This window comes from Melanotaenia boesemani, chromosome 3 (assembly GCF_017639745.1).
Source record: "Melanotaenia boesemani isolate fMelBoe1 chromosome 3, fMelBoe1.pri, whole genome shotgun sequence".
Taxonomy (NCBI): Eukaryota; Metazoa; Chordata; class Actinopteri; order Atheriniformes; family Melanotaeniidae; genus Melanotaenia; species Melanotaenia boesemani.
Window position 1 is genome coordinate 25,039,347 of NC_055684.1, and position 26,039 is coordinate 25,065,385.

Below are 26,039 nucleotides of genomic sequence, written 5' to 3' on the forward strand. Positions count from 1 at the left end.
TGTATTTCATGTGGACAACTAAAATGTTTAAGTGACAATAAGGACTATTACGACTTTGTGGAAAGAGCTCCAACCTGGGCTTTAAGTTCATGGTAGGTACATTTTTACTACTTTTTGACAGATTGAGCATCTTGTGTCTTCCTGCTGCTAGCTGCTAGCTCTGCTTCACACCATCAGACAGTGACCTGCCAATTATCTTATCTAGCTAGTCTAATTAGCATCTTAGTTGCTCTTAGTGAATCTGTAGATATGAAACTATTCCTGTAGCTAGCCACTCAGTTGGCCTTGACACAAATTTGTCTTATAAGGGAAAACAAAACAAATGAAAACTTTTTTAAACATTACCTCTCTCCAACGTGCCGCACAAACTACGAAGAAAACCCCCTTAAATAACGAAAATGACGAAAATTAGAGCTTTAAATGGTAATTTGATGCTTCTGCATGCGTCCACAAGATCCCAGGCAGTTGTGTTTGAGCGGAGGGAGGAGAGAGAGGAAGGCAAGGCATACACACCGACCACAGCAGCAGCAGCATGAGCAGAAAACTCCACAGCAGGCGGACCTGACCATCTAGACGCGGCGCTCCGGTGCCTTCTTTACGGTCACCAGAGCTGACAAGCAACGCTATATAACCTAAACGAGGAGGACGACCTGGTTTCAGAAACAGCGAGTAAGCTCTTTTCTGCTCTGCGGTTCAACACACTGATCAGGTCAGTCACCTTCCGGCTCGGTTCACAGTGTGCTGCGCAGTGAGTGTTGTGGCTGCTGTTTGGGTGTTAACAACGCTGAAACTTCTATAAAAGTTTCATTAATTCATGGAAACTGAGTTGGCGTTTGGTGTATCCACATAAACTTTAATTCAGCTTCTCATAATGAATCACGACGGGGTTTAAAATAATAATTTTCCCAATAATAAAAAAATAATAAAACGACGAAAATATATTATTTTCTTCTCACCAAAATAATTTGAAATACGTCTTTAATTTTACGGTGTTTTACAATTTCATAAACACAGCAATACTCAGAAATAGATGCAATGGTTGGTAAGGTGGACACTGCAGTGACAGGCTACCGCAGACGTTCTGGGGGTGGTGATGGTGAGAGGGGGGGGGGGTGCGGTCACAGGACTGACAACTGGCACACAGTCAGGTGTGAGTCCAGTGTGTCCGTGGGCCACATTGAGTGTAAGCTTGACATGCAAACACCAGGCAGAGATTTTAACCATCTAACTGGTCAAAGCTCAGGTGAGTGCAAGAGATGATTTGTTTCTTGCTCCTTCTGGATTTTACAGTGCTGATTTTTTTTATTTACACGCACACATACACACACACACACACAAACATATATATATCTATATATCTATATATCTATATATATATATATATATATATATATATATATATATATATATATATATATATATATGAGCTAAATCAACATGTATGTAAGTAGAAGGGATGTGCCCTCTATATTCTTAATTAATGTATTCATCTGTCATGTCATGTGAAGAATTAGTAGTTATTACTCAGCTTTTAGGCCATCCTGTATAAAATAGTAGTTATGACTCAGCAATAATGTGGATACAGATACAGACTCTGACAAACACTTATTTTTCTGAGTTTTGCTGCTCTGTGATCGATGATGCCAGCTGTTTCATGGCCTCATGATACTGTATTATATGGCACAAACATTATATTTAGATGGAAGAGTGATCAGATCGTTGATTCAGAGATTTAATTATTCCATTTATTCTGTATGATCCTGATGTGTGATAATATTATGAAGGCTGCTTAAATGTACAGGTATATAATGATAATAATAAAAATGGCTGTGATTATATTTATTTTATATTTACTTTCACAACAACAGAATCAGTCATGCTAAGCTTGCTTTAAATTGAACAAAGTTTATTCATTATTTGTAAATTTTAAAAGTTTTACTTGTGTTCAGTCCACTTATTTTCCATTCAAAGTGTTCAGCCTCCCTCCAGAAAACTACAGTATCTAACAAGTTCATCTACATTAATCTACTATGCTCATGGTCCATTTGCTGGAGGTGCAGACAATATAAAATTTGTACAGCATAATAAATCAATAGTGTCATGTTCACCTTGATAGTGTAGCAGTTTTGAACTAATTTAAAGTCTCCGCCAGATTATTTTAATTGTGCACTGATCTCACTGAAACTCAGCCCTGCCTGGATGACAGGAAATTAGAAAATAGTTACAAGATGCATCAAGTACATGCTTCTTTTGTCATTGTGCTGTTAGATTTTCTTATACTCCCATAAAAAATGTGGAACTCAAGAACTCTGTCAAAGCAGCAAAGAAATAATGGCATCATCTGTTAAAGGCTTTAACAGATAAACTCCTAATAATGAAGTTGCAGCAATATTACTTATCAAACCCTTGATGTAAGAGGATTATTAGAGAAGTTTATTAAAGGTTAAAATGTCATGATTGATGTAACATGGCTACTTTTAAAGCGGTTGGGAAATAAGGAGAAGTTGTTTCCATGATCAGCAATGCTGCTCTGTCAAATTAAAGTCATAACGTCTGATTTTAACAAAGTAATTTTCTTAGCTGTCACATTATTTGGGTAATAATGTGTTTTGTAAGCATTTGTATGTTTTCATGTACCAAATCTAGAAAGTTGTGTTAAGCTCAGAAATGTCTGTGAAATCTCAGACAGCTTTAATTAGTTACAGGGAGATCTGTATTTTTGGTAAAATTGTCTTGTAATCTCTGCATAAGTAGCTTAAAGTCTGACTGCAAGACTGAGTGTGTTGTTACTTGCCGAATTATTTACTTAGCAGGTTATATAATTCCTAAAGTGAAGTTTGTGAATGCATGTGTATGTGCATGTGTAAGTGAATGACTGGGACAGATTTGGACTTTGCTCTGTTGTCATAAAATGAAGGAGTGCCTTTAGATACCCTTGCTATGTTTTGTCTGATCGCACACTCTGAAAGTCATGCTTTACTATTTGTTGTTAACATACCTCTTCACAAAGCTTTAGTTTAGTTGGTTCAGCTTTTTAAAAACATCTCTTCACCAAGCATTTTCTTGTTTTTTGAGAATCTATATTAGTTTGAAATGTCTAAAGAAAAGGTTTTCTCTGCAGTGGCGATAAGAAGTTATCTGTAAACGCGTATAAGAGCTAAATGTAATCACCGCATGAAAGGAAGCTTAAAAGTCTGCACCTCTCTTACAGCATAGCAATCCAGATGAAAGAAAATTACACACTAAGGATCAGCCCACAGATAATTAACCACTTTCGCCTCTGTACCACCAACATTTTGGTTTCTTCACTGCATATTTCAGCTTGGTCTCGTGTTAGTTTGAGCATTTAAAAAAAAAAAAAAAAAACCACCTTTGATTTTGTTTTATCAGATAACGCTCATGTTTGAAGCAGTTTAGCCTTTTAGGCCATCAATTTGTTTTTTAAATTTAGTGTAATTATTAACTTCTGGGCCAATCGTTTTATCATTTACTGTCCGTGGCAACATTTTGGCAGCAAAGTTCGACTTTACTGATATCAAGCAAACTTTGTGGGAGAAAACTGTTTGCAAATGAAGCATTTTTCTGTTCTTGTTCATCTTCGATGCTTACAGCTCACTGTCAAACCACAATATCCTCCTTTATATACTGAACAATCTTAACTGTCTTCCTGGATCAATTAATTTTAATCAGTGTTGAGCTTTAGATTATTAGTGCTGTTTTAGCTAGATATTCTCAGTGTGTTTGAATGTTTGTTACTGTTTAGTTAACTAATTGATTGTTGAAATATTTATGAACAGAAGAAAATGTTAAAAAAAAAATTTATATATTTAGAATTTACTGAGTCTTTATTAGTATTTTGTTATTATTTTAAGTTTATTAATAGTAAAACCTTTCTGTTCAAATGCCTTTTAAAATACTCAGATTCAGAAGTTGAATAGACCACACATATCTATATATATATATCTATATATATATATATAGATATATATAGATATATATACATGTATAGGTCAGTCAAAGTCTGTTGTATGTCTCGGCATCTATGCTTTTATCACAACATCTGCCGTCTGAAAGTGAGTCATTTTCACAATAACATCAGAGCAACACATCTCTGAATGAGCAAAATACATTTTGATACAAGCTGTGACTGTGATGTCTCCCTGGCTGTGTCTCAAATGTATTTAAATTTGAAGGTTTTTGTTTGCCACCAAAGAACGATCAAAGTAATATTTTCTCCATTCTGTTCAGAAAATAACACACATGTATAAGCCGCCCAGTCTTTTCCAGCACAGCCTTCAGCAGCTTGATTGAGATGGTGAACATGAAACTGATGCCATAACACATTTGTTCATCTTTTACTTGTTACTTATGATCAACTAATTGGTTAAGACATGTTTGTGCTTTTGTTGTTGTTTGTATTTGAATAATTTTAGCCATTACAGTGCTATAGACTCACCTTATTTATTTCTTCATTGAGATAAACACGTCCTTTTAATAAGCCCAAAGAGCCGACAAAATCATGCATTCGTTCGTTCATTTGTTTGTCCGTTTGTTCGTTCATTCATTCATTCATTCAGTCATTCATTTTCTATGCCGTTTATTCCTATTCAGGTTTGCGGGAAAGCTGGAGCCTATACCAGCAATTTGCAGGCGAGAGGCAGGGTACACCTAGACAGGTCACCAGTCCATCGTAGGGCAGACCAAATCATTTATTGGATAAATGATGGACATTGAAATTATTTCCCAAATAGCCCAGTGTAAAAACCCATCAGTGTTTACAGCCTAACAACCTTCTCCAACTATACACTTAATTTATCACAATAATAGATTGTTAATGCAGTTTCATCTTGACTATTTTTTGCCTCAAAATAATGTTCAGTTAAACCTTTGTATTTCTGTAAGATGAAACAGTTTACACACACAGATCATGGAGATATAAAAGCTTGGTAGGGGTCTGAAGTTGTGGTTAACCTATACTCAGTCATAAACATGCATGCCCACTTACATAAACAAACATGTCTTCCCATATTAATAAGTCTTCTTGCCAATGCACTTTAACACAGAAATTAGTCAACAGCCAGGAATATCTAATAACCTTTGTCCTGATTTCCCTTTAGAAATATGTGGGAGCAAACAGCAGCTCTTCAGGTCAAAGCCTTAGTGTCCAGTGGGAACTTAAGAATGACTCAGACTTTATCTGTGCAGGGTTCTCACTTGGTTCTCTGAAAATGGCATCGCTTGAGATATCACTTGGTCATGCATGCTGGGAGTGATGCATGATGGCTGTAATCCACCCCCTCAATTTAAAAAAGGCAGACATTTTGCCACATAATCTTGCCACACAATAAAACAGGAATCGATACTTAAAAACACCTACAGTTTATTGTTCCAGTTAGATATGCTGTGGTTATTAACCGTTTGTTTACTATTTTTAATGGTTTGTCAGACATTTGGGTTTGTCTTTGTCCCTTATGTATTGCTGCTACACTTGTAAATTTAAAGAGTACCAAGACAGCAAAATATAATGTTTTTAAACATTTCAGACACTTAAAAGAACTAGCTGCTTGCGATCTGGAGTTAATAGTTGATATGCATATGTTAAAGAAATGGCTGTTTAATTATGTTTTTTTTGTTGTTGTTGTTGTTGTGTATGAAAATGGAATTGAAGTAGTTTATCCTTCAAGGTACAGTGAGAGATCCAGTGGTAACTTCGTTTGTAACCCCTTCCACACCACTCGCTTTCTCTTTCTCTTGCTTTTGTTTTTTATTTTTATTTAGTGGAAGAGATGGATTTTAGGATGTGAACAAATGTCAAAGCATAATTCCACTTCAGAAGGCCTGGGAAAAAAATTTCTATGGATCACAGATGTCCCTAAATTGCAATAAAAACAGTACAGGGGTGCCAGCCTCATCCTTTGATATACCAGTCATCTTAACCAGCTTCTTTATTGTGGGGAAAAATGAAATATTAAGTGTACTGCATAAGGCTACTGACACGATGAAAAAGATTATTTAAAATGTTATCACATGATAGTCCAGTGAGTACTTCCTTTCAGGCAAACAGATGTTACAGGCTGACAGTGCTTTACTGCCTTTTGAGACTTCTCACTGATCAGCAGTCGGTAATTTTAGAAATGTAATGTCATCTGACAGTTTCTAGAAATTAACTATTTACACATCAAATCTCCTAAGATTGTAGTGACTCAGTCCATGTACCGGTTTGCCTTTCATCAGACAAAGAGCGGCTGCTGGAGGGAGAGCTAGTGCTGTTCCTAGGCTTTTCAGGCTACTTTACTGAATGAAAATTAGATCAACTTTGTTCAGAAAGCTGACAGATTCTAGGCTTTTTGAAAAGGTTTTTCATTAAGTTTGATGAACAACTACATGGATGCCAATAAAAAAAAGGATGAAAACTGTGTTTACATTGCATGTTTTCATGTAATTTTCATTAACATCCACTGTCATTTCCAAATAAACTAAACTGACGTTGGGAGTTTTTACAGACACAGTGGGAATAAGACTGTTCAGTGAAAGCAAAAGGATATGCACATGGGTACAGATTTACAGAGAAAAACAGGTTCTCTAATTATTATTGTCATGTAGATGGAAATGAAAGAAAGAATGACAGAAAAGAAAAAAAAAAAGAATTCAAAACAGATTCTGGCAAGTGTGTAAATGTTTATGCGAAACAGAGCACCATTACTGTATAGAGTGTATGTATGCCTACACGTGTTAAAAAAACATCAAATTTATAACTCTTAGTACAAGGGTAATTGTTTTAGTAGTATAAGAAATAGAAATAATGGTAATAACAATAATATTATTAATAATGGTATTAATTATATTAACAGACAACAACAACAACAACAATAATAATAATAATAATAATAATAATAATAAAAAATTATAAGAGGAAAAATGTCTTTATTGCCAGTGAACAAATATATGTTCATTGCTCATATGCCCTCAGTATTCTATCCTCATGAGTTTGTTGTAGATTGGTTCTGCCTGTTGTAGGCATTTGCAAAGAAGCAAAGTGGACCTGGGTCCTAGGCATGCCAACCAGACCCACCCCGACAAGCTACACCAACTCAAATAAGTCACCAGCAGCACACATGTCCTGTTTATTGGTTTTATTGTTGTTGTTGTTGTTTTTAGATCAGGTGTGAGCTAGTGTGGTGCATTTAAAAAGACATAATTTGCAGTGTGGGTACAGATCTCAGTGGTAGGCAAGAAAAGTTAAAACCTAAACAACGATGCTTAGACTTCAACCTACGCCATACCAACAAACCCAGGCCGACTATCATCCAGGCATTTTTGTGACTGTTTGTTTGTTTGTTGTTATATATTCTTTTTTTTATTGAGCAGATGATAAAGATGTATATGAGTGCAACAGGTTGTTGTAAATATTCATGTAGATATGCAAATAAAAGTGTCAGTGTATGTATAATCATTCACTGTAATGTTTTTATGAAAATCTACTGCAGCATGAGATTATGTAGATAAAAAACTTTACTGTGTTTTACATCTAATTTTTATAAAAATACCAATGTAAATGAAACCGTCGATAAACCATCCTTTCCTTGTACTAGTCATGAATTAATATGCTAACTCTTGGAAATCCATTCCTCACATTTGCTCAGTTTCGGAGATGCAAACATCATCCTCTCACTCCAAACTCTTTGAACATTGGTTTAATATGTTGAGATTAAGTTAGCGGATATTCAGCTGTTGAGGCATTTCTGACCATTTTTAAGTCTACCTTGAATCAGACAATTCAAGATCTGTTTTTTCTGTACATACCTTCCCCAGCAAAACCTATTTCCAGTACATTCTGTGAATGAGAGGTATGCCATGTGTTGCTTTGTTATTGTGCAGCTAAACAGCAGCTGAAGGCAGCACACTCCCGTCTTTTCCTCTTTGCTTCAAGGAACAGGGCATGACCCTTCCCACATGTACCTCTCCCCTTTCCTACTGCACTGGCCTCACTTCACAGTTTACACATGAACCTTTACTGCGTAATTCCACAGAACCAGCAATGGCCTAATATATGTGATTATCGCGAAACTGCTCATTTTCAGTATCCATACTTTTCTGTCTTTATTTTCTCCTTTGCTCCATCTTTTATGTCCTTTGTTCCCTGTTTTCAGTGCACACCTTTTACACTCAGAGGTGTGTGCATCTGCGTTTGTGTGCATACTTGTCAGTGCAACAAAGACTGATAAAGTTTGACTTTGTTCTCTTGTTATAAATGGAAGGAGTGCAACAAGTTGTGCTTCACACACGATTTTAAGCAAGAGTACATGGTACATACATGTTTTTGCATGAGGATGTGGGATATGGATGTGTGTGTGTGTAAGACCTTGACATCATACACAACTCCTTTCCCCTTATCAAGTAAGGAAGCTCTTAAGACTCAAGAGACTCATCAACTATTAACTCACCACTATTTAAGGGAATTATGCTAAAGTTCGTGTCCTCAGATTATTGTAAAAAAAACTCAAATTCCCAGAAAGCAGCATTCAAAGCAGACACAAACACATAAGACATTTATGGCACAACAGCAGTGGTTGCTGTTCTCTCTGATTCTGTCTTTCTTTTGCCACATGTTTGTGTATACTCAACTGGCTGTATTACTTTAGATAGTAGAAGTTTTTAGATTCCAGTGTTCCTGTATGTCCTTGCATGCGCAAATACAAGCAACTAAAATCTCTTTGTTTTCAAAAAATGATTCAAAATACAGCCACACTGACCTCCCCTGTTACAAGTCCCTTTTACATTCTGAAAACATATGCTGAACTGTTTGTATAGGTTTTAGTGTGCATCTTTACAACCCCTCTCTGTGAATGATGACATATCATTTTTAGGTTAAATAGATCTGAAATAAACGTGTGAGCTTTTTACCATGTCATATTTAGAGGGGGATAGATTTGTTTTCCTTTTTATAAACATGGAAAGGCTGGGTGTTTCTTCATTCCCACCTTTTTGTGCTACTATAACCTCTTGTTGTTGTTCAGTCTTCATGTCGGGTCAGAAACACTGTTGAACACTGTTGAAAGGCACAATGTAAAGACACAGCAGCAACAAAAGCCCCCCCCCAAAACAGAACAAAAGATGACTTCCTATTGATGGTCATGATGTACAAACTACGCCTGCAGAAGAAGACACAGCTTGCTAGTGCAGAGGAACGTTGAAATATATTTTGGATTTGCGGGTGCAAAACAGTCCTTAATCATGATTTAATTTTTGTAAAACATGTGATTTAACATATTTTTGACACGCTTTATGTATCACATTACATACTGTGCTTGCTTAGTACTATAGCTCATTCACTCATGCAGCTTAGTTTCATACTGATTTGCCTTTGCCTGGCTATTTCTTGCAGCTTAAGGATATTTGCATTAAAGTCAGCCGTTCTCAGTCGTTCTTTGTAATATTTAAGGAGGTGCTGTAATTAAATTTATTAAGCTAAGTGTTGAGCACAGGGCTGTAGAGCTTGATTATCTGATAAATTCACAACACATTCATCTGACACTCCAGTTGGTCTGTTACACAGAACCATCTAAAACATCCTCTATAGCAACTATTTGGAAAAAGGCAGGCACTTCCAAATAAAGCATTAGATTGGATAAACAGTTATTTTCACATATAAACTTCTAATAATTGGACCAGATTTTGTGGCTTCTACCACAAACACCAAAACCTGGTACGATGGATTCTCTCATGATTGTGATATCACAGTTTTTGTGAGAATCTTGCTGATTCTTCTGGAAAAACTAAATAGCAGCATGTCCCAACTTTGAACTCCACGAGAGACAGAAATGTCTCATTTCTCTGTTTTTGTTCATTTTCAATTGACTGAAAAACCAGTTTTTGGGAAATGAATACTGGTACTATCAGAGATTGTATTGAAGTCTGATTCATATTGACTCATATTATGGTTAAGTCCAACTCAGCAGATAAACATTAAAAAGCATAGCGAAAAAAAAAAAAAAAAAGTAAAAAATTCCGTTGATGGACGGGAAAACAACTACGTATGATCTGATGAGTCATTTGTGTCAATTCTTCCCCACACCTGAGGCTTTTCAAGTGCAGTTTCAACTTGTACCTGAGATACACCTACACTACTGTCTCTTTCTCAAATTGAGGAACATTTTTAACAATTACACAATGAAATGTAAATGCTGCATTTCATTCATTACAGTGCTTACCCAATTCATTGTTACTTCATCTAACCACGCACCTTATTTAGAAATCATCTTTTTTTTTTAAACCCCCAATAGTCCTTCAACTTAGCAAAGATTCAGCTCTACAATCTCTCCAGTAGACTTTGCGTTGCTGGGGAAACTGGTTATTATCCCAGTGCACACTTGATACGTGAGTAAGGTAGTGAAAGCATCCGTCAAGCTAATGTTAAACCAATTGACACAGCAATCAAAGCTTGACCCTTTTAAAAAAAAGTAACATCATTTTGAGTAGATCTTTGATGGTAAAAGACAAGTGTCAGATTCCCTTGATAATTCCCTCTTTTTTAAGGATTTTTCTTTTCTCTTTTAGGATAACTAGGGCTTTGCTACTTTTTTGGTTAATTCCCATGTAGTAGAGATAGAGACAGACATTTTAAATAACCATAATCATTAGGACAAAACCACTTCTCTCCTATTTGGTTTGGAGACGTCGTTTTAGTTGCATTTAAATAAAGAGTTTTGGAAGAATACAGTATACTGTAGTTTCTTTAAAATCAGCACAATATGTCAGTGTTTAAAAACTTTTCTTTTTTTTCAACCATACCATTAGTTTCTTCTTGGAAATAACTGTGAATCTTTTTACAGGCAAAATACTGTATGAATCAACAAAATGTCAGGAAAACATTGAATCAGAGTGAAAAAGACAAGTCAACTACAATTATTTGGGTTTCTCTCTCACTGTTAGACTAAACTGTGTATAAAGATTTACCCTGAAGCACTTTAACGGTTGCACAAAAATGACTTTTTCCAATATATGGTATTTAACAGCGCTAGTGTTCTGAAAAGCTGATCTCTACAAGAGCTTTTTATTTTATTCACTAGAAAATTAGACAATTAGTATGTTAGTGTTATGTTAGTGTTAGCTATTATTGTATTAGAAGTGAATTCGTCACCTCTGTCACATCGATAGTGAGTGACTGAGAGGAGGGAGAGAAGTGCAACCAAGAGGTTGCCTGTCAGTGTGAAGCAACAGGAAATCATCTGCATCTGATGTCTACCACCTCACACATATGCACAAACACACACACACACACACACACACATATACATGCAGCTAAACACACACATAGTAGAATGAATGTTTACCAGAAACATGCTTAAGCACACAGGCACACAGGTCTGTAGTTTATTGTGTTGTTGTAATAGCCACCTATTAAGAAATAAGAATGGAAGAAACATACACATACACACACACACACACACACACACACACACACACACACACACACACATACACACCCAAGCCACATGATGGCTCTTTCTCTTGAACTTCTGCTGAGCCCAGACTCTTTCAGAGAGAGAAAATGTGTGTGTAGTTCCTTTTCTTTTGGTCATCACTTCCTGAGGAAAAACATGACCACGCACATACATACACACACCATTCTCCTCCCCTGACACTCACACTGACACTTAGACACCCACCACTGAGCTGACACCAAATATTCTCTGAACCGAAACAGGAGAAACGGGGTGAGTGGACAATCCTGTGTCCTGAGTGGGAATGTGTTTGTGCGACTACTGTCAATCAGTCCATCTTGTTTCAGTATGCTGCATGGTTTTATAGCAACAGTTATATAATAAGAATAGTCTACAGAGACATCTGATAGTTATGAGATAAAGCATCAGTGTGTATCAGGAAGATACTGGAGGTCAACCAGGTTTTTTCCTTATACTCAGAATGGTTTCTCTCAGATGGTTGATGTCTTTGTGGGCTTGCTTTGGTGTGTGTGCAAGAATAATGTCATATGTCAAGATTTTTTTTCTCCAAAAGAGGCAAACAAAAGGAAAAAAATTAACTAGGTCATGTGAGGTTGTTCCATTTTCTTAAGACATTTATCTGTATCTGTCGCTCTGTGCGCTTTTTATGTGTTTCTTGTAATGTAGATGTTTGAGTTCTGGAAGAAACCGCTCACCACAACTTACAGAAGTGTGTGTTTGTGTGCGTGTGTGTGTGTGTGTGTGTATGTGTTTTGGGGGGGGGGGTCTGTTAATAGATCTGACCTCATTTGATCCAATGTGTAATAAAAGGAAAATCTGGGGGGGAAAAAATCACACAAATCAGTAAAATCAAATTGAAATTAGAAAGAGGTTGTCTGGGTGTGTTGTTACTCAGAGTTGTACCAAGCAGACAAAGATTGTGGTTTTTAAACTCCCTCTGTGCCAAGCTTTGAAGATTTTTTATGAGTAAGTTAGGTACCAGCCATCACGTGGGTTTCTATAGGAGAGTAGACTCTCGTTTCTGTAGAGAGGGCAGTCCAGACCTCTTCTTGACACTTCGGGTGCTCTTGGTTTCCCACTCTTCTTCTGTTGATGCGAAGGGGGAAGGCCCATTCAGGTAAATCTGCCTCTGGTGGCTTCACACCATCATAGAAAAAGAAAAAGTGCCAGTTTCCTGAAGAGTGAAGCAGAATTTTTTTATTGATTTATTTTTATTTTATATTTTTAATTGTACTGCACATTTCACCTGAGGAGGCTGCTTAGTCAAATAAACAGTGTTTTACAATACACAATGTTTCCAGAGTCCCACAGCTTCCTGATGCAGAACTAACCGGGCAAAAAATCAAGCACGCAAATCTTTTCAAAGAAATAGTGGGGACTATGAAGCAGACGTGCAGGCGGGCATATCTTTGTTTTAGTCACTCATACTGAACCACATGCTGTTTTACATGAAGAGGTCAGGAAGTCACAGAGCTCACTGTTCGCTGTGTGTCTTTCTCTCTTTCTCTTTTTCTCTCTTTCTCTCCCTGTCACTTTAAACACATTTACAGAACAACTGTGATCATATAAATGGCTTACTGGGTGAAAAAAAAAAGACAAACCCACGCCCTCAACTAAAGTGGAAATACGCTTCAAAGTCTGAAAAAAGTTAAATACACTGTGTTTCCAGTAGTGCTTTTGAATGATTGTCTTGTTTGATAAGGGTAGTTCATTCCTCACCCTGAAACAAGGTGCATACTTTTTATTCAAACAGAGAAGATAAGAGCATTAAGGCCTTGAATGCAGCAGGGCAGGTTCTCTCTTGTGTCATTCACATAACTGCATATACCAGACTGTCCTCTGTTTTAACTTTTCTGTCGTCCTAAACTCCTCTTTTATTCTTCATTCTGCATTTTCTTTGTGTGGCGTCTAAATTAGTCTTGCTGTGTGCTGCCTGGAGATGTTGGAGACTTCTAAACTCTTGGATGACAAAGGACAAATTCATAGCCGCTGTTAAGAAACACGAACATCCAAAAAATGACATTCATTTTGCAATTCTCTCCCTTAAGAAAAGATTTCACATCTCCCACTCTGACCCCTTGGTTGTACCTCTTCCTCTGATACACTGCCTCTCTTGAAGCTAACAACTTAGTTACTCATTTGCATGTTTTAATGCAGCTTCGGCATCAGCACATAGTTCCATTCGTTCTCCTCTCACTGCTGTGAACATACAAAACATATCTTTTTAAATACTTTGCATGAAAAGCTGTCATTAGGTCCAATTCTATGTCGGTGTGCACACTGGCAGTGTGAGTCTGGCTCATGTAGACAGAGCAGTTGCCAGACCTACCTGCTGGTTTAGTGTTGGTCTTGGTATCTTTTTATTATGTCATGACTGAGGGCAATAGATGATACAAAGTACTTCTACATACTGTACTCTTACCTAGAATTCAAGTTCTGACACGTGGAAATCGGAGAATTGACTGACACTGGCACTGCAGTCTTACGCGTGCTGACACGCACATGCCTTTACAAATGCAGGACACACTACATATCCCTTGCTAATCATTTGTCACCTTTTATAATGTCTGACAGCTTGTTTTCCCATAGAACACTCACAAACTTGCTGCATTTAAATAGATTTTGCACGACACTCTTTCATGAACAATCTCAGGAGAGACATTTCAGTCCAAACTTGTTTTTACTTTCAGTTATGACTTGATTTAAGCACTTTGGTTTAACTGCCAGGCTGCAGTCTCCCTCTACTTTTTTTTTTTTTTTTTACTTTACAAGTCATGTTAAACACAGAGCATGAATTTCCTAAGATTTGGGTTATTTTTTTTCTTAGTGTCTCCAGGGTGCTGTGTGATTCCGTTAAATCGTCCAGGGAATCGCTCTAAGTCACCCCTCTAGCTTTATCTCGCTTGCCCTTCACCTCTTGAGCTCTCTGTCTCCCTTCAGATTTCTTTCTCCATATGATGACTTGATGCCAAGCAGAGCATAAGTTGCTCCGATGCTCAGTCTATTTTAGCTTTGGATCAGCTGGCAGCTGGCCAGCAAATGGAAAAATATCCAGGTTTTTCTGGTTATTAATAGTCATCAACGTCCAAGGCAGTGGAAGCTGTGGACACACACCCACACACGCAAACACACATGCTCTGTCTGGATGTGGAACAATGCCACAGTCCATGTGAATTTTAAGTAGACCCCCACTGATTTTCTCTGCCACATTCCAAACAAGTAAAAAGGAAACAATATGTAGTTGGGAGAAGAGGATGTTTGTTCCACAGGGATGTTTTGCAGAGTAATTTGGAGCCATTTCAAGTCATTTTTATACCTGGTGCTGCTGTGCCATCTGACCATTACTATTTTAGTTTTATCCTGTTGCATAATTCTGTACATTCTTTTCTCCATTTTTTCCTCCAAGTCAAGTGCTTGAGCTTGATTAGCGGAGGTTATTTTCAGATCTATGTTGGTTATAAAGGTTACTTGGCAGATCAGGTGGTTCAGCTCGCAGACCTTTGGCTTTATTGATTATTTATAAACTGTTGCAATCCTTTTTCTTTTTCAGTCACTTCAGTTCAAATCCGATCTTTATTGTCATCGGGCACGTACAATGAGACTGAGGGGCAGCAACATTTCAATGCAAGATTATAAAAACTTTAGGGTGCATTATAGAAATAAATAAATAGGCTAAAGTACACATGCCATCTCAGAAAATTGTCAGATTTAAAGCATAATGTAGAATGTTTTTTAAAGGAGAAAGGAAACCTAAATGTTTTCAGTACATGAATATCTAAAATGCATTTAAATATTAAATTTCTTGACAAAAAATACAAAGACAATAGTGAATGCTACTTAACTGCAAAGAACACGAATGGGTAATATATCTCATCCTCACAGAGGAAACACTTCACTGATGTATCATTTATGTATTAAGCCACCCAATAAAAATAGTGCCCAATTATTCCACCAATTCCACTTTTTTATATTCTTTTATAAACATTTTATTGGTTTTACAACATAAGTGTAGACACAATAATATGACAAAGGAGAGGATAGAGATAAAAAAAGAAGTGAAAAACAGAAAATTTATTTTTGAATACATATGCATACATATACATAAAAAAAGAAAACAAATAAACAAAAGTTAAACACAATGCCTAGAAATATGACTTTATACTTGCACCCATTCTTATTTCCAACTTCATTTATCTGTTTGGGCCTCAGTTCGACAGGACTGGCCCAAAGCACCAAAAGGCCAATCAAAACAAAAGACAGCATGTCAATATGAATTTTTATATTACGTCACGCCCTTGTGCAAACTTACCCCTGTGTGTATCACCTTCTATCTGGTTCGCTTGCATGTGGACACAAGTAACCTCTGACAACAAGACTTTGATCATCTCAGCTGATGTTTCTCTTCCAATAACTGACTGTATTGAGCCCTTGCTGAAATGCCTCAATTATCTGTACCAGAGAGAAATATTTACAGGAAAACTGTGGATTTAAAAATGAAACATGATGCTTTTGTACATTATTTTAAGATAATGTATCCGTAGTGTAATTAAGTCCAGTAAAAGGGCCAAGGCTGTTTGATCTTGCTAACAAGTTGTCAGTGTCACTCAGTTAAAGCTTTCATATATGTGCAGCTACTAAGCTGTATTGAAAACACATGAGCTTTATCATTATATATTTGAACATTGCCATTTATTTTACTTACATTTTACATATTTGCTATTACACCAGGTTGCCATAATCAAGAATCTTAATTTCTGACCACTTTACTTTCAATCTCCAAACCAGCTCTTCAACATTTAAGCTCTCAAAAAAAGTGTATTAAAAGCTGGTCCTACATCCTTGGCCTGCTTTCTGTGTCCTTTAGTTGGGCAATCATACCATGAGCCACCCAAACAGCATTAGAGCACAGCAATGTTTTGAGTGAAAGACGTTCCTCAGTGCCAGAGTTCGTCTTGTACTCCCTGTGACACAATCTGCCTCCCTGTTTGCCAGATAACAGACAGATTGCAAGAATGAGCAGGAGGACAGAGGGTACTTCTTGTGGTGTTTGTATGGGAGTGTGTGTACGCCCTAAAGTTTTGAACTTTTCTGAGCAGACATATTTAATGATTAACCTTTTGTGGAATGCTGCATGTGGACTTGAAATATCTTTGCATTATCATATTTTGGTTCTCTGCATCTTTCCTTCATTCTGTCTTGCTTTCTCTGTCTGTCTCTTCAACTTTTCCACTTCCTCCCCTTCCCGCGGTTGTAGTACTACTGTTTTCTTTTTTCAAGGCCACATAAAGTCGGCACATGATAGAATATCACTTGCCAGCTTTGCAATATCATATTGCATGAGCTAACACTTCCTCGTCTCTTCTCTCTGCATTGCAGACATGGTGGACACCCAGCATCTCCTAGCTTGGCCTGTTGGCTTCAGTCTGAACACAGTGGACTTGCCAGAACTGGACGACAGCCCTCACTGCCTGGACATGAAACATTTGTCCACATCAGACTACGCCTCCATTTCCTCCTCCTCCATCCCTTCCTCCCTGTCTCCTCCGCTTCTATCTTCCATCTCATCCGCTGGTATGGCCTATGACCTCAGTCCACCACAGAGCGAAGAACACTTCACCAACATGGACTACACAAACATGCACATCTACAGGATAGAGCCGGACACACACAGTAAGTACAGCCTGATTCTCTGTAGCAGAATTATTGTTGCATCCTCAGATGAGAAATTATTTGAAAATGTTTTAACTGTAGCAGATTAAATGAGAAATTGGTCAAGGTGCATTGAACACATCACACTGGAACAAATGGTTAGAAATGCATACATTTGAAGAAACCAGATTTAACCAAGAATGTTAACCTTTTATATAACTCCTCAAAAACCTTGCATTCTGTTTGTCTGCCTGCTGACTGTCCTCCCTTTCTGATGTTGTGTCTTCTTTCAGATTCAATCAAGCTAGAGCCAGAGTCGCCTCCGCAATACTCCGACAGCCCTGCGTTCTCTAAACTTCCAGACGAGGCGTCAGCAACAGCATTAAACATCGAGTGTCGTGTGTGTGGGGACAAAGCCTCAGGGTTTCATTATGGTGTGCACGCTTGTGAGGGCTGTAAGGTAGGCTTAAAAGAATAAAGATGAAACTCAGACAAACTAAGAAAACATTGAAGCACTATCTCCTTAATGATTTCAGTGATCAAACAGCTGATTAGCACTAGATTTTTCTGGCCAGAACTCTTGAGTATTTAGTTTATTATTCCAAGAAAGCAGCAAATTGCCAGAAAATAAGCTGTAATAAAAATGGACTTAGATTGTAGATCAGCTAGAGCTGATGATTCTTGCTTTGCAGAGTGTGAGACATAACACCAGTGTCTCTAAAGAGGCTGCATTGTCTATATATTCATTTTTAGAAAGATTGGTGGACACTTTATATGTTACTTTTTTCTTTTAGAGGAAATGTCTTCAATTGTTTTTCTGACATTTTAGAAATTCTTAAGAACGACTACGTAGCAGTGGAAATTTCATTAATATATTTTCTTATTAAGTCACACTGATGATGAAAAACATTACCTTAGAGTTGTCAGGAAATACAAGCATCTGAAACGGAACCTTGAATGGCTAAGATCAGTTTTTCTGTTACACTTTTTTTTCATGTCACCTTTAGGTGAGACGTGTTGGTGGAATAAATAGTTGTATAATGCTTGGAGAGAAGTATGCAAGTTTTTTAATCTTTCTGATGTCTGTCACTCTAACCACAAGCGCCATACATTTTCCACTCCGCAAGGGTTCAACATAGGCATGTATCTTTGCAGATGTGGCACCAGCCCCTTAAACTCTGTGTCTGTCTGTCTGTTTTAAGTATAAATAACTAATAGAATGTGTAGAAAGTTTCATACATATTTCCATTTTCTTTTGAAAAATAAGGTATTATAAGAAGATAAGCTATGTTTTGTGACAGTGTGTTACAAACCACATATAACATGAATTTTTCAATTTATATATATATGTATATATAAATATATATATACAATTACGACTGGGCGATCATTTGATCGTGCTTAATGATCGTGACTTCTGGGCGATCATGGTGATATTAGCTCTGAGCCTATTTACTTGATCAAACATGGCAGAAATTTGCGTGACAACAGCCAATCAGAGTCAACATTTTCCTGCTCCACTTCCATTTGTAAGTGGCTGGAGAAGTTGAAGTTTGACAAGCAGAATGATTGAACATGGAGCTGAGGGCCAAGATAAATGAAGCTGTGATGGGAATCCAACACGGTTCCGAAAGTGTGGCAATTGATGATGGGAGGGGGAAAAAAATGGATATGCTGCAAGGAAAAGATCAAAAATAAATAAATCAGCGACTGCTGAATGGACACCTCTTGCTCTCAACCATAGCCATCACTTAACAATTATTGTTTCTCTATGACACACCTTGGCATGAACCCTCTGCCTTCTGTGCTTTTCTGTAACAGTTTGCCTTGCAGCATCAAGTGACGAAACTGTTGGCTCCAAATGATAGTTTATTGGTGGCATTTATGGCAAGCCTTACCAGAGCTGGTGTACAAAATTAAAAGAATCGGATTCCTGTTTCTGCATATTATGCTTTCGAAAATTGATATATGCCACAAGCTGTGGGAGCTTTACATGTGACTGTTTGCCACAGTAGCCTCGGACATGGCAGGGTCGCACCCGTGGGGGATGTGGGTGTTTTGACACCCATACTTTTCATGGTCAGAGGGTGCGACACCCCCACTTTGTTTTTTTTCTTCTTCTTCTTTTTCTTCTTCTTCTTCTTCTTCTTCTTCTGCTTCTTCTTCAACTTTTGCGCAAATGTTGTTGCCCCAGTCGCCCTCTCTCTCTGCGCTCCCTCTCCTCCCCCTCCTCTTCAGTTGATCCTCCTTCATGCCAGGACTGTGGGGTTTTTCTTTTTTTTCAAGCATAAGTATCTAAAGCTGTTTTGCTTGGGGTCCTAATTACACCAGGGCTTTCGGAGGAGCCTTTTTTTCGGGCGTGCAAGTCACGTGCACGCACACTCATATTAGTGCATGGTAGAGGGGTCAAAAATATGATTACTGCCAAAAACATTCTGCTACTGCTGTATGCAGTACACACTGGAGAACTAATAGCAGAAAAGTAGAAGTAGAAAAATCTCACATAGGGACTGAAAGTTATTACTGATGCTATTTTTAAAATAACAATTTGGCCATGTAGGTGCTTTGTTACAACAGTGATCGGAATCCACAAAAAACTTTCTACCCTCCTTATTTATAGAGATTCTGATAGTTTTTAAGCCGTACATGTAGAATATTTATCATAAACAAAGTTAAGATACTGGTGCTATTTGAAATATCCGAGTCTGAGCTGTTCTCTGCAAGAAAACTTTCATTAGGCGATGCATGCTTCTTAACAGCGGTGAACAGAAGCCAGCAAAAAACACCTTATCCTTTTTACTTATGAAGATTCTGATAGGGATCTTATTTAATTTGCTTTGTTATTAACTAATTTCTAGTTTCTTCACTTTTTACTACAGATGCTTGAAAACTTGTAGTATTAAGAAAAAAAAATTGTGATAAAAAATCAAGATCGGACAATATGAAGAAATATATTGTGATTTCTTTTTTTTTTCCATATCCTCCAGCCCTAACATACATGGATGGATGGATGGATGGATGGATGGATGGATGGATGGATGGATGGATGGATAGATAGATAGATAGATAGATAGATAGATAGATAGATAGATAGATAGATAGATAGATAGATAGATAGATAGATAGATAGATAGATAGATAGATAGATAGATAGATAGATAGATAGATAGATAGATAGATAGATCAGAAGTAAATCAATCTACAGGGTAGCTGTCCTGGTAGAGTGAAACACTGATACACCCTCCAAACTAACCCCATGCTCTTTTTTTTCACTCTCTTTCCCCTTGGTGTGTTTATTTTGAACTTGCTATGCTCATATTTGAGATTGTTTTTGTTGACGGGGATTATTTGTATATAAAAGCACAAAAGTCCAATTTGATCTTAATAATCCATGTCATATTAGTACAGTTGTGCTACATTCCAGTTTTTCTGTCCTTTCAGTCATACTGTCCCTACAGAGGTTGAATGAAGGTAAGGTACAGTAGTTATTGTTCTCTTAGGGTCTCAGGGGAGACTCTCCAGAAGAGGGGGGTCAGCCAAGCAGGCAATCCCTTAATTGTTTAAAAGCAGAAAACATTCTTTATTGAGGCGGAGTCTTGACCCTCTTTAACTTCCTTCTACTGTAAATAACCCATGAATAAAAGTGGAACATCTGTGGATCTTAGTTGTGTGGATTCAAAATACAAGAGCATTCACACAGAGTTAAGGTGGGAATTTATATGCTTACATAAAATCCTTATAAATCTTGCAGCCCCTCAGGATTTTGTTTTACTGTCTTTTCTACACTGTTCAGTTTATCTATTGGTTTGTAAAATCAGCATAGACAAATACTGCCATGATCAAAAAATGTGTGACTGGGTGTGTGTTTTGTGAGGTTGACCATGACCACAAACTTAATAGCTGAGATAAGTGCAGATCTTATGGCTTCACTGGTCCTAAGGTTAAATACATGAAAGCACCAATCCACCCTGAAACACAATCAACTTTTAGATACACTCTTGACACAACACAATTGACTTACTCACAGATTAATTATTAAAAATAACGAGTAAAGCCTTGCATTTTAGAAGAAATGAACGTGTCACAATTTGTTTTCTTTAATACAAATGTAACCTAGACAAAGTTATCTGTTTTTACAGAGTAGATACACCACTATTATTAGTGTCTAATGGGCCGCTCAGTCCAACAAAAAAAAAAAAAATCTTTCTGTCTTATTTGACTTTTTTTTCCAAACGAGAAAATGTCTTACAGTCAGGTGATGCATGTCTAAAAAACAAGCAAATCCAAAGTAATAAAACATAATAAGATTGTTGTATCCATCTGTAATAATAACTGTTTTTCTTCTTGTAGGGTTTCTTCAGGCGCACAATCAGGTTAAAGTTGGTTTACGATCACTGTGATCTTCACTGTCGCATTCACAAGAAGTCCCGCAACAAATGCCAATACTGTCGTTTCCAGAAGTGCCTCAATGTTGGCATGTCACACAACGGTAAGATGGTGATGGTGTCATAAACATGTTTATCAGCAATAGTCTTACATAGGATGCTAAAACAATTGTAGTTGTAGTAGCATGACAAAAACAGACATCAGAGCTTCTGAATACTCTTGCTTTTTTCATTTTCACACCTTTTCTTCAGACAGGAATGAAACCCTCCATTTATGTTCACTAAAAATAAGTAGATGTAGGTAAACAAAATACATATTTTTCTTTGAAGTTGTGGTCCAGGAAACCTCTCTGCACAGAACAACTCTTCTGCTAGTGATGCTCTCTGAAAACAGCCCACACTTTGCTGACCACACTATTACAAATATAGTCTTAGGGGTGTGGTAGAAGTCTGTGTAGCAGTCTACACCCCTGCCTTATACGTTGCCAGTTACTTCTTCTGTGGTCTTTGGTCTTTATTGAACGGGTCATGTTTCAGTTTCCATCATTGATTAGGTGTGTCTACCGACATGTACCATAATGCAAAGATGAAGTTGTGGCCAACTGCTAACTTTAACCCCCCCCCACCCCCCTTGTTTATTTGCAAAGACATGTGAATTCAGGGTTCTGATATCATCAGTATTATTATTGTTTTTACTGTTACTATCTCATATAGTAACAAAGCTATTATCATACTAGAATTTACTTGTTGTTTGTGATTGCACACTGTTGATTAGCATACTTCCAACCCTATTCAGTAAGTGGAAAATGTCGCTCCAGACTTACTTTCTCCATTTGCGATCACCAGCACTACAGGTGTCAGCAGAGCTGCTAAAACCAACCAAAATGCAAAATATGATTATTTTTTTCTATCCAAACTGCACCAGTAAAAAAGCTTTGGTAACAAACCAACAGTTTAAATAAACACCAAAGTGCTGTTTTACTTCAAATAAAAGCTTTTTCAAGGTCAAAAACAGAAAAATACAATACATCCAGCACTTTAAGTTAAACTGCTTTATTTAAAGAAGAGTATTAAACCTGCAAAATATAAATGATAAATTGTTCTGTTTTGTTGTGAGTGAAATTGCTCACTGCCCTTAAAGATGAAAGGTATCAGATGACAGCACTTTTGCAAACTTAATAAAAGTTTGTATGATGAAAAATTGTCTACTTTATAGTAAGACCTTGTTCCTCACCCACCACTGTGTGGCTACAGAATGGCTTTGTTTTGTTAGCCATTGCTGGTCACTGAAGCCTGACTGGCTCCGCCTCTTCAGGTGTGTTTGAGCATGGAGCTCGTGACTATACGAGTGCTCGCAGCTTGTGCTTGATTGTCATCTCCCCGACTCTCCTGTTAGTTTTGTTGCACCTGTTAGGGTGGAACAACTTACAGTCTTTTCACTGTGACCCTAGATGATTTCTAAAAATATCTCCTAGGAATATCGATGTCAGCAAGTCCTTATTTCATAAACCAACAGCTCCATTTGTCTTTTGTGCTGAAAAATGCTTCCCAGCCTTTATTAAGAGGTGTCTGATGTCACAGGTCAAATGTAATGAATAAATCAAAACCATGATTCAGTTGTTGAAGCTCTGCTAAAGTTTGGTTGACAGCAGAAATTCTGATAAATAATATAAGTCTGCTGTTAAAGAATGTAAAAGATGCAGGAAATAGTCACCAAAGCCGGTGTACTTGAATGCTCTGGTCATGCTTGATTTTATCTACTGAAGCAAGATAACACTGACAAGGTTGTTCATTTCAAAACTTTCTATCACCAACCACCATGAACACCACAGAGCTTGGCGATGGTGTGGAGAAGCCCCATTCCTCTGCTGCTTGAATTTTGACATTCAGTTGTATGCACTACTGCTCAAATGTTTGGGATCACTTTCCCCATTGGATCATTGGATTTAATGGGAACGTGATCCCAATCATTTGAGTGATAGTGTACATAACTTACATTTCCAGTCTGAAAAATGAATCCCAAACAAAACGAACTAGTTTTGCTTTTAAAAACATTGCGATTTTGATTTTACAAAGAAAATTGTTTCACCCTATCCTCACTGATGTCTAACTTATGTCTAACTTTCACTGCTCAGTGCGTTAAAAGTTTAAAAGAAGCAGTGTTTTGACATAAAGGTTTTAAGTTAAAAATATTTTCCAGATTTGTCCTGGATGACAGTATTGGCAATACAGCTTTTACAACCTTTTATTGTAAGAGAAATGTTTTTAATTACTGTCAAACCTAGCTGAGCTAAAATTCAGTCGGAGAACTAAGAGTTTTAAATTGAGCAGTGCTGCACATTTAGATCAGGTATGTCTACTATAATTAGTGTGTTTTTCCTCTCCTTCAGCTTATCTCTCTGTCTCTCTCCCTGTCTCCACAATCTTTCATATCTGTCTGCTGTTACTTGTGCCCTGTGTGGGTTTTTATTTCATCAATGATTGACATCTCAGACCACAACAAGTCAACTGATTTCCACAATGTGCTGTGTCACTGCTGCTTGCTCGTTGTCCAGTAACTGGCAGAGCCACTTTCATTTGTTTTAATTTGCTTAAGGTGTGTATTTATCACATAGTCAGCATTACACAATCACATGCATGCAGCACTAAAAGCTGAGAATACCCTTAAGAAGAGGTGAGGGATAATTAATGACTTCCATCTACATAAAACAATTCAACTATGACACAACTTGGCATGAAATTTTATGTGGCTGTCATCAAAATCAGTGCAATTTAAACTTTAATAAGTGAAATATAACTTTAGTAATGAAGATATTTAAAGTAATTGAGCTTAGTTGTATATTTTTTTTAATAAAAATTGATTAAAAGAAAAGGTTTAGAAAACAATTGTAAGCGGTGGAAAATACTCAGTTTTTTCATTAGACATTAAATAAAGAAGATAAACTAAAAAGTTATGAATACTCCTAAATGTCAGATCATTAAATCTGTCAACTACTCTGACTATTCAAAGACAAAACACATCTTTTCATAAATGGAAATCGTTCTGCACTCCTTTGTATTTATAAAATCTCAGTGTAACATTACTGGCAGCAACTGAAGGGGCAGGAGAAAAAAAAGGTCTAAAGGTTTAGTTTTTCAGTGAGCTGTGAAAACGTAATTACAAGACATTATCAAAATGAACAAAAAGTTGTGTCATGAGACACACCTAAAAAGAACACAACATAACCATTTGTCATGTGTGGTTGACAGTGGATTTATCCCCCTCGCTGAAGAGCGTTGACAGTGAGACTCGTTTGTAAAAGTTGTTTGAACATTTACGTCATGTCTCTGCTTATGTAAAACAGCTGTTTATCATTCAGAAATCTTTGATTTCTAAGTGCAACTCTGGGAGGTTTTATCCCACACCAGAGTGTGCGTAAAATTCATGTACTGACTTAACGCCTGTTTAAAAAGTTGTAACATGATAGTGAAGTGAAACCATCAGTACAGTTAAACATCAGCAGTTAAAAAAGCTCCACCAGAAATTACGAAGAAGCAAACATTTATTTTGTTTGTGTCAGATTACAGAAAAAAAATAAATATGGAAAGACTGGATCATCTATTTCTTCTTAAAATCATGTCATTCATGTAAGCTTCACTGTAATAAAAAGTCAGGTAGTATCAGAGAACATTGTAAACAAACAAGAGGAGGTTTTTTTTTCTATTGGTGGGACTTTTCCAGCTTCATGGGAGTTGATTGCCTTAACTGTCAAACATTTATTAATAAAAAGTGGAAATTTATATATGTAACCTGCAGAGTTGTCTTTATATTAATCATGAAACTATCAAGGGAAGTCTGCAAGTCTTCATGTTATGTGTATTTTCTGTGCACGTGTGAAAATGTAAAAAATGCCTGATTTCTGTGGCGCTCCAATGTGTGTTTCTGTTTCCTTTCCCAGCTATTCGTTTTGGACGAATGCCTCAGGCCGAGAAGGAGAAACTGCTGGCTGAGTTCTCATCTGACATGGAGCACATGCACCCGGAGGCAGCAGATCTGAGAGCCCTGGCCCGACATCTGTATGAAGCCTATCTGAAATACTTCCCCCTCACTAAGGCCAAGGCCAGGGCTATCCTCTCCGGGAAGTCTGGAGACAACATGGTAAGAAGCTCTGCCCAAGTTCTACTTAAATGCTATTTATTTGTGTATAAATTTCGGGAGGAGAAAGTAAAAATGTACACATTTTATACTGAAACACAGCCAATCTGTCTCCTATCCAAAAGTAAAAAGATTGCTGGAGGAAGCTGTTATCTTCAAATTTAAAGTTAAAGCTGTATTTGACTTCCCTTATCTGTGGATTTATCTACATTTACTGCCCATTCTCATCCTGTTGTGATCTGGGCTGCTAGACCAGTTGCTGTTCTCTTTCAGCTTTTTCTATTCTGTCCATGGGATTATGATTATTACATTATATTTTTGGTAAATTTGACAAGTAGACATCAGATAAAGGCTTAAAAATGTCTTTTGACTATAAAAATGAACACTTTTTCACCTGTAAACATT

At 37.1% G+C, this 26,039-nt stretch overlaps 1 protein-coding gene across 2 annotated transcripts in view; it reads left to right on the forward strand.

Moving 5' to 3' along the window:
* The first annotated feature begins 491 nt into the window (after window positions 1–491).
* pparg (peroxisome proliferator-activated receptor gamma) overlaps window positions 492–26,039 on the forward strand; it is a 31,693-nt gene continuing 6,145 nt past the window's right edge. Inside the window, exons 1-5 of one of the 2 annotated variants that reach the window (XM_041979462.1) lie at window positions 492–709; window positions 16,842–17,135; window positions 17,408–17,574; window positions 21,465–21,603; window positions 25,438–25,637. In XM_041979462.1, the coding sequence (XP_041835396.1) occupies window positions 16,844–17,135; window positions 17,408–17,574; window positions 21,465–21,603; window positions 25,438–25,637 (798 nt within the window). In that variant the 5' untranslated portion in view covers window positions 492–709; window positions 16,842–16,843. Of the gene's footprint in view, window positions 710–1,166; window positions 1,244–16,841; window positions 17,136–17,407; window positions 17,575–21,464; window positions 21,604–25,437; window positions 25,638–26,039 lie in introns of those variants that run through there. The other variant, XM_041979457.1, reaches the window with a different exon arrangement.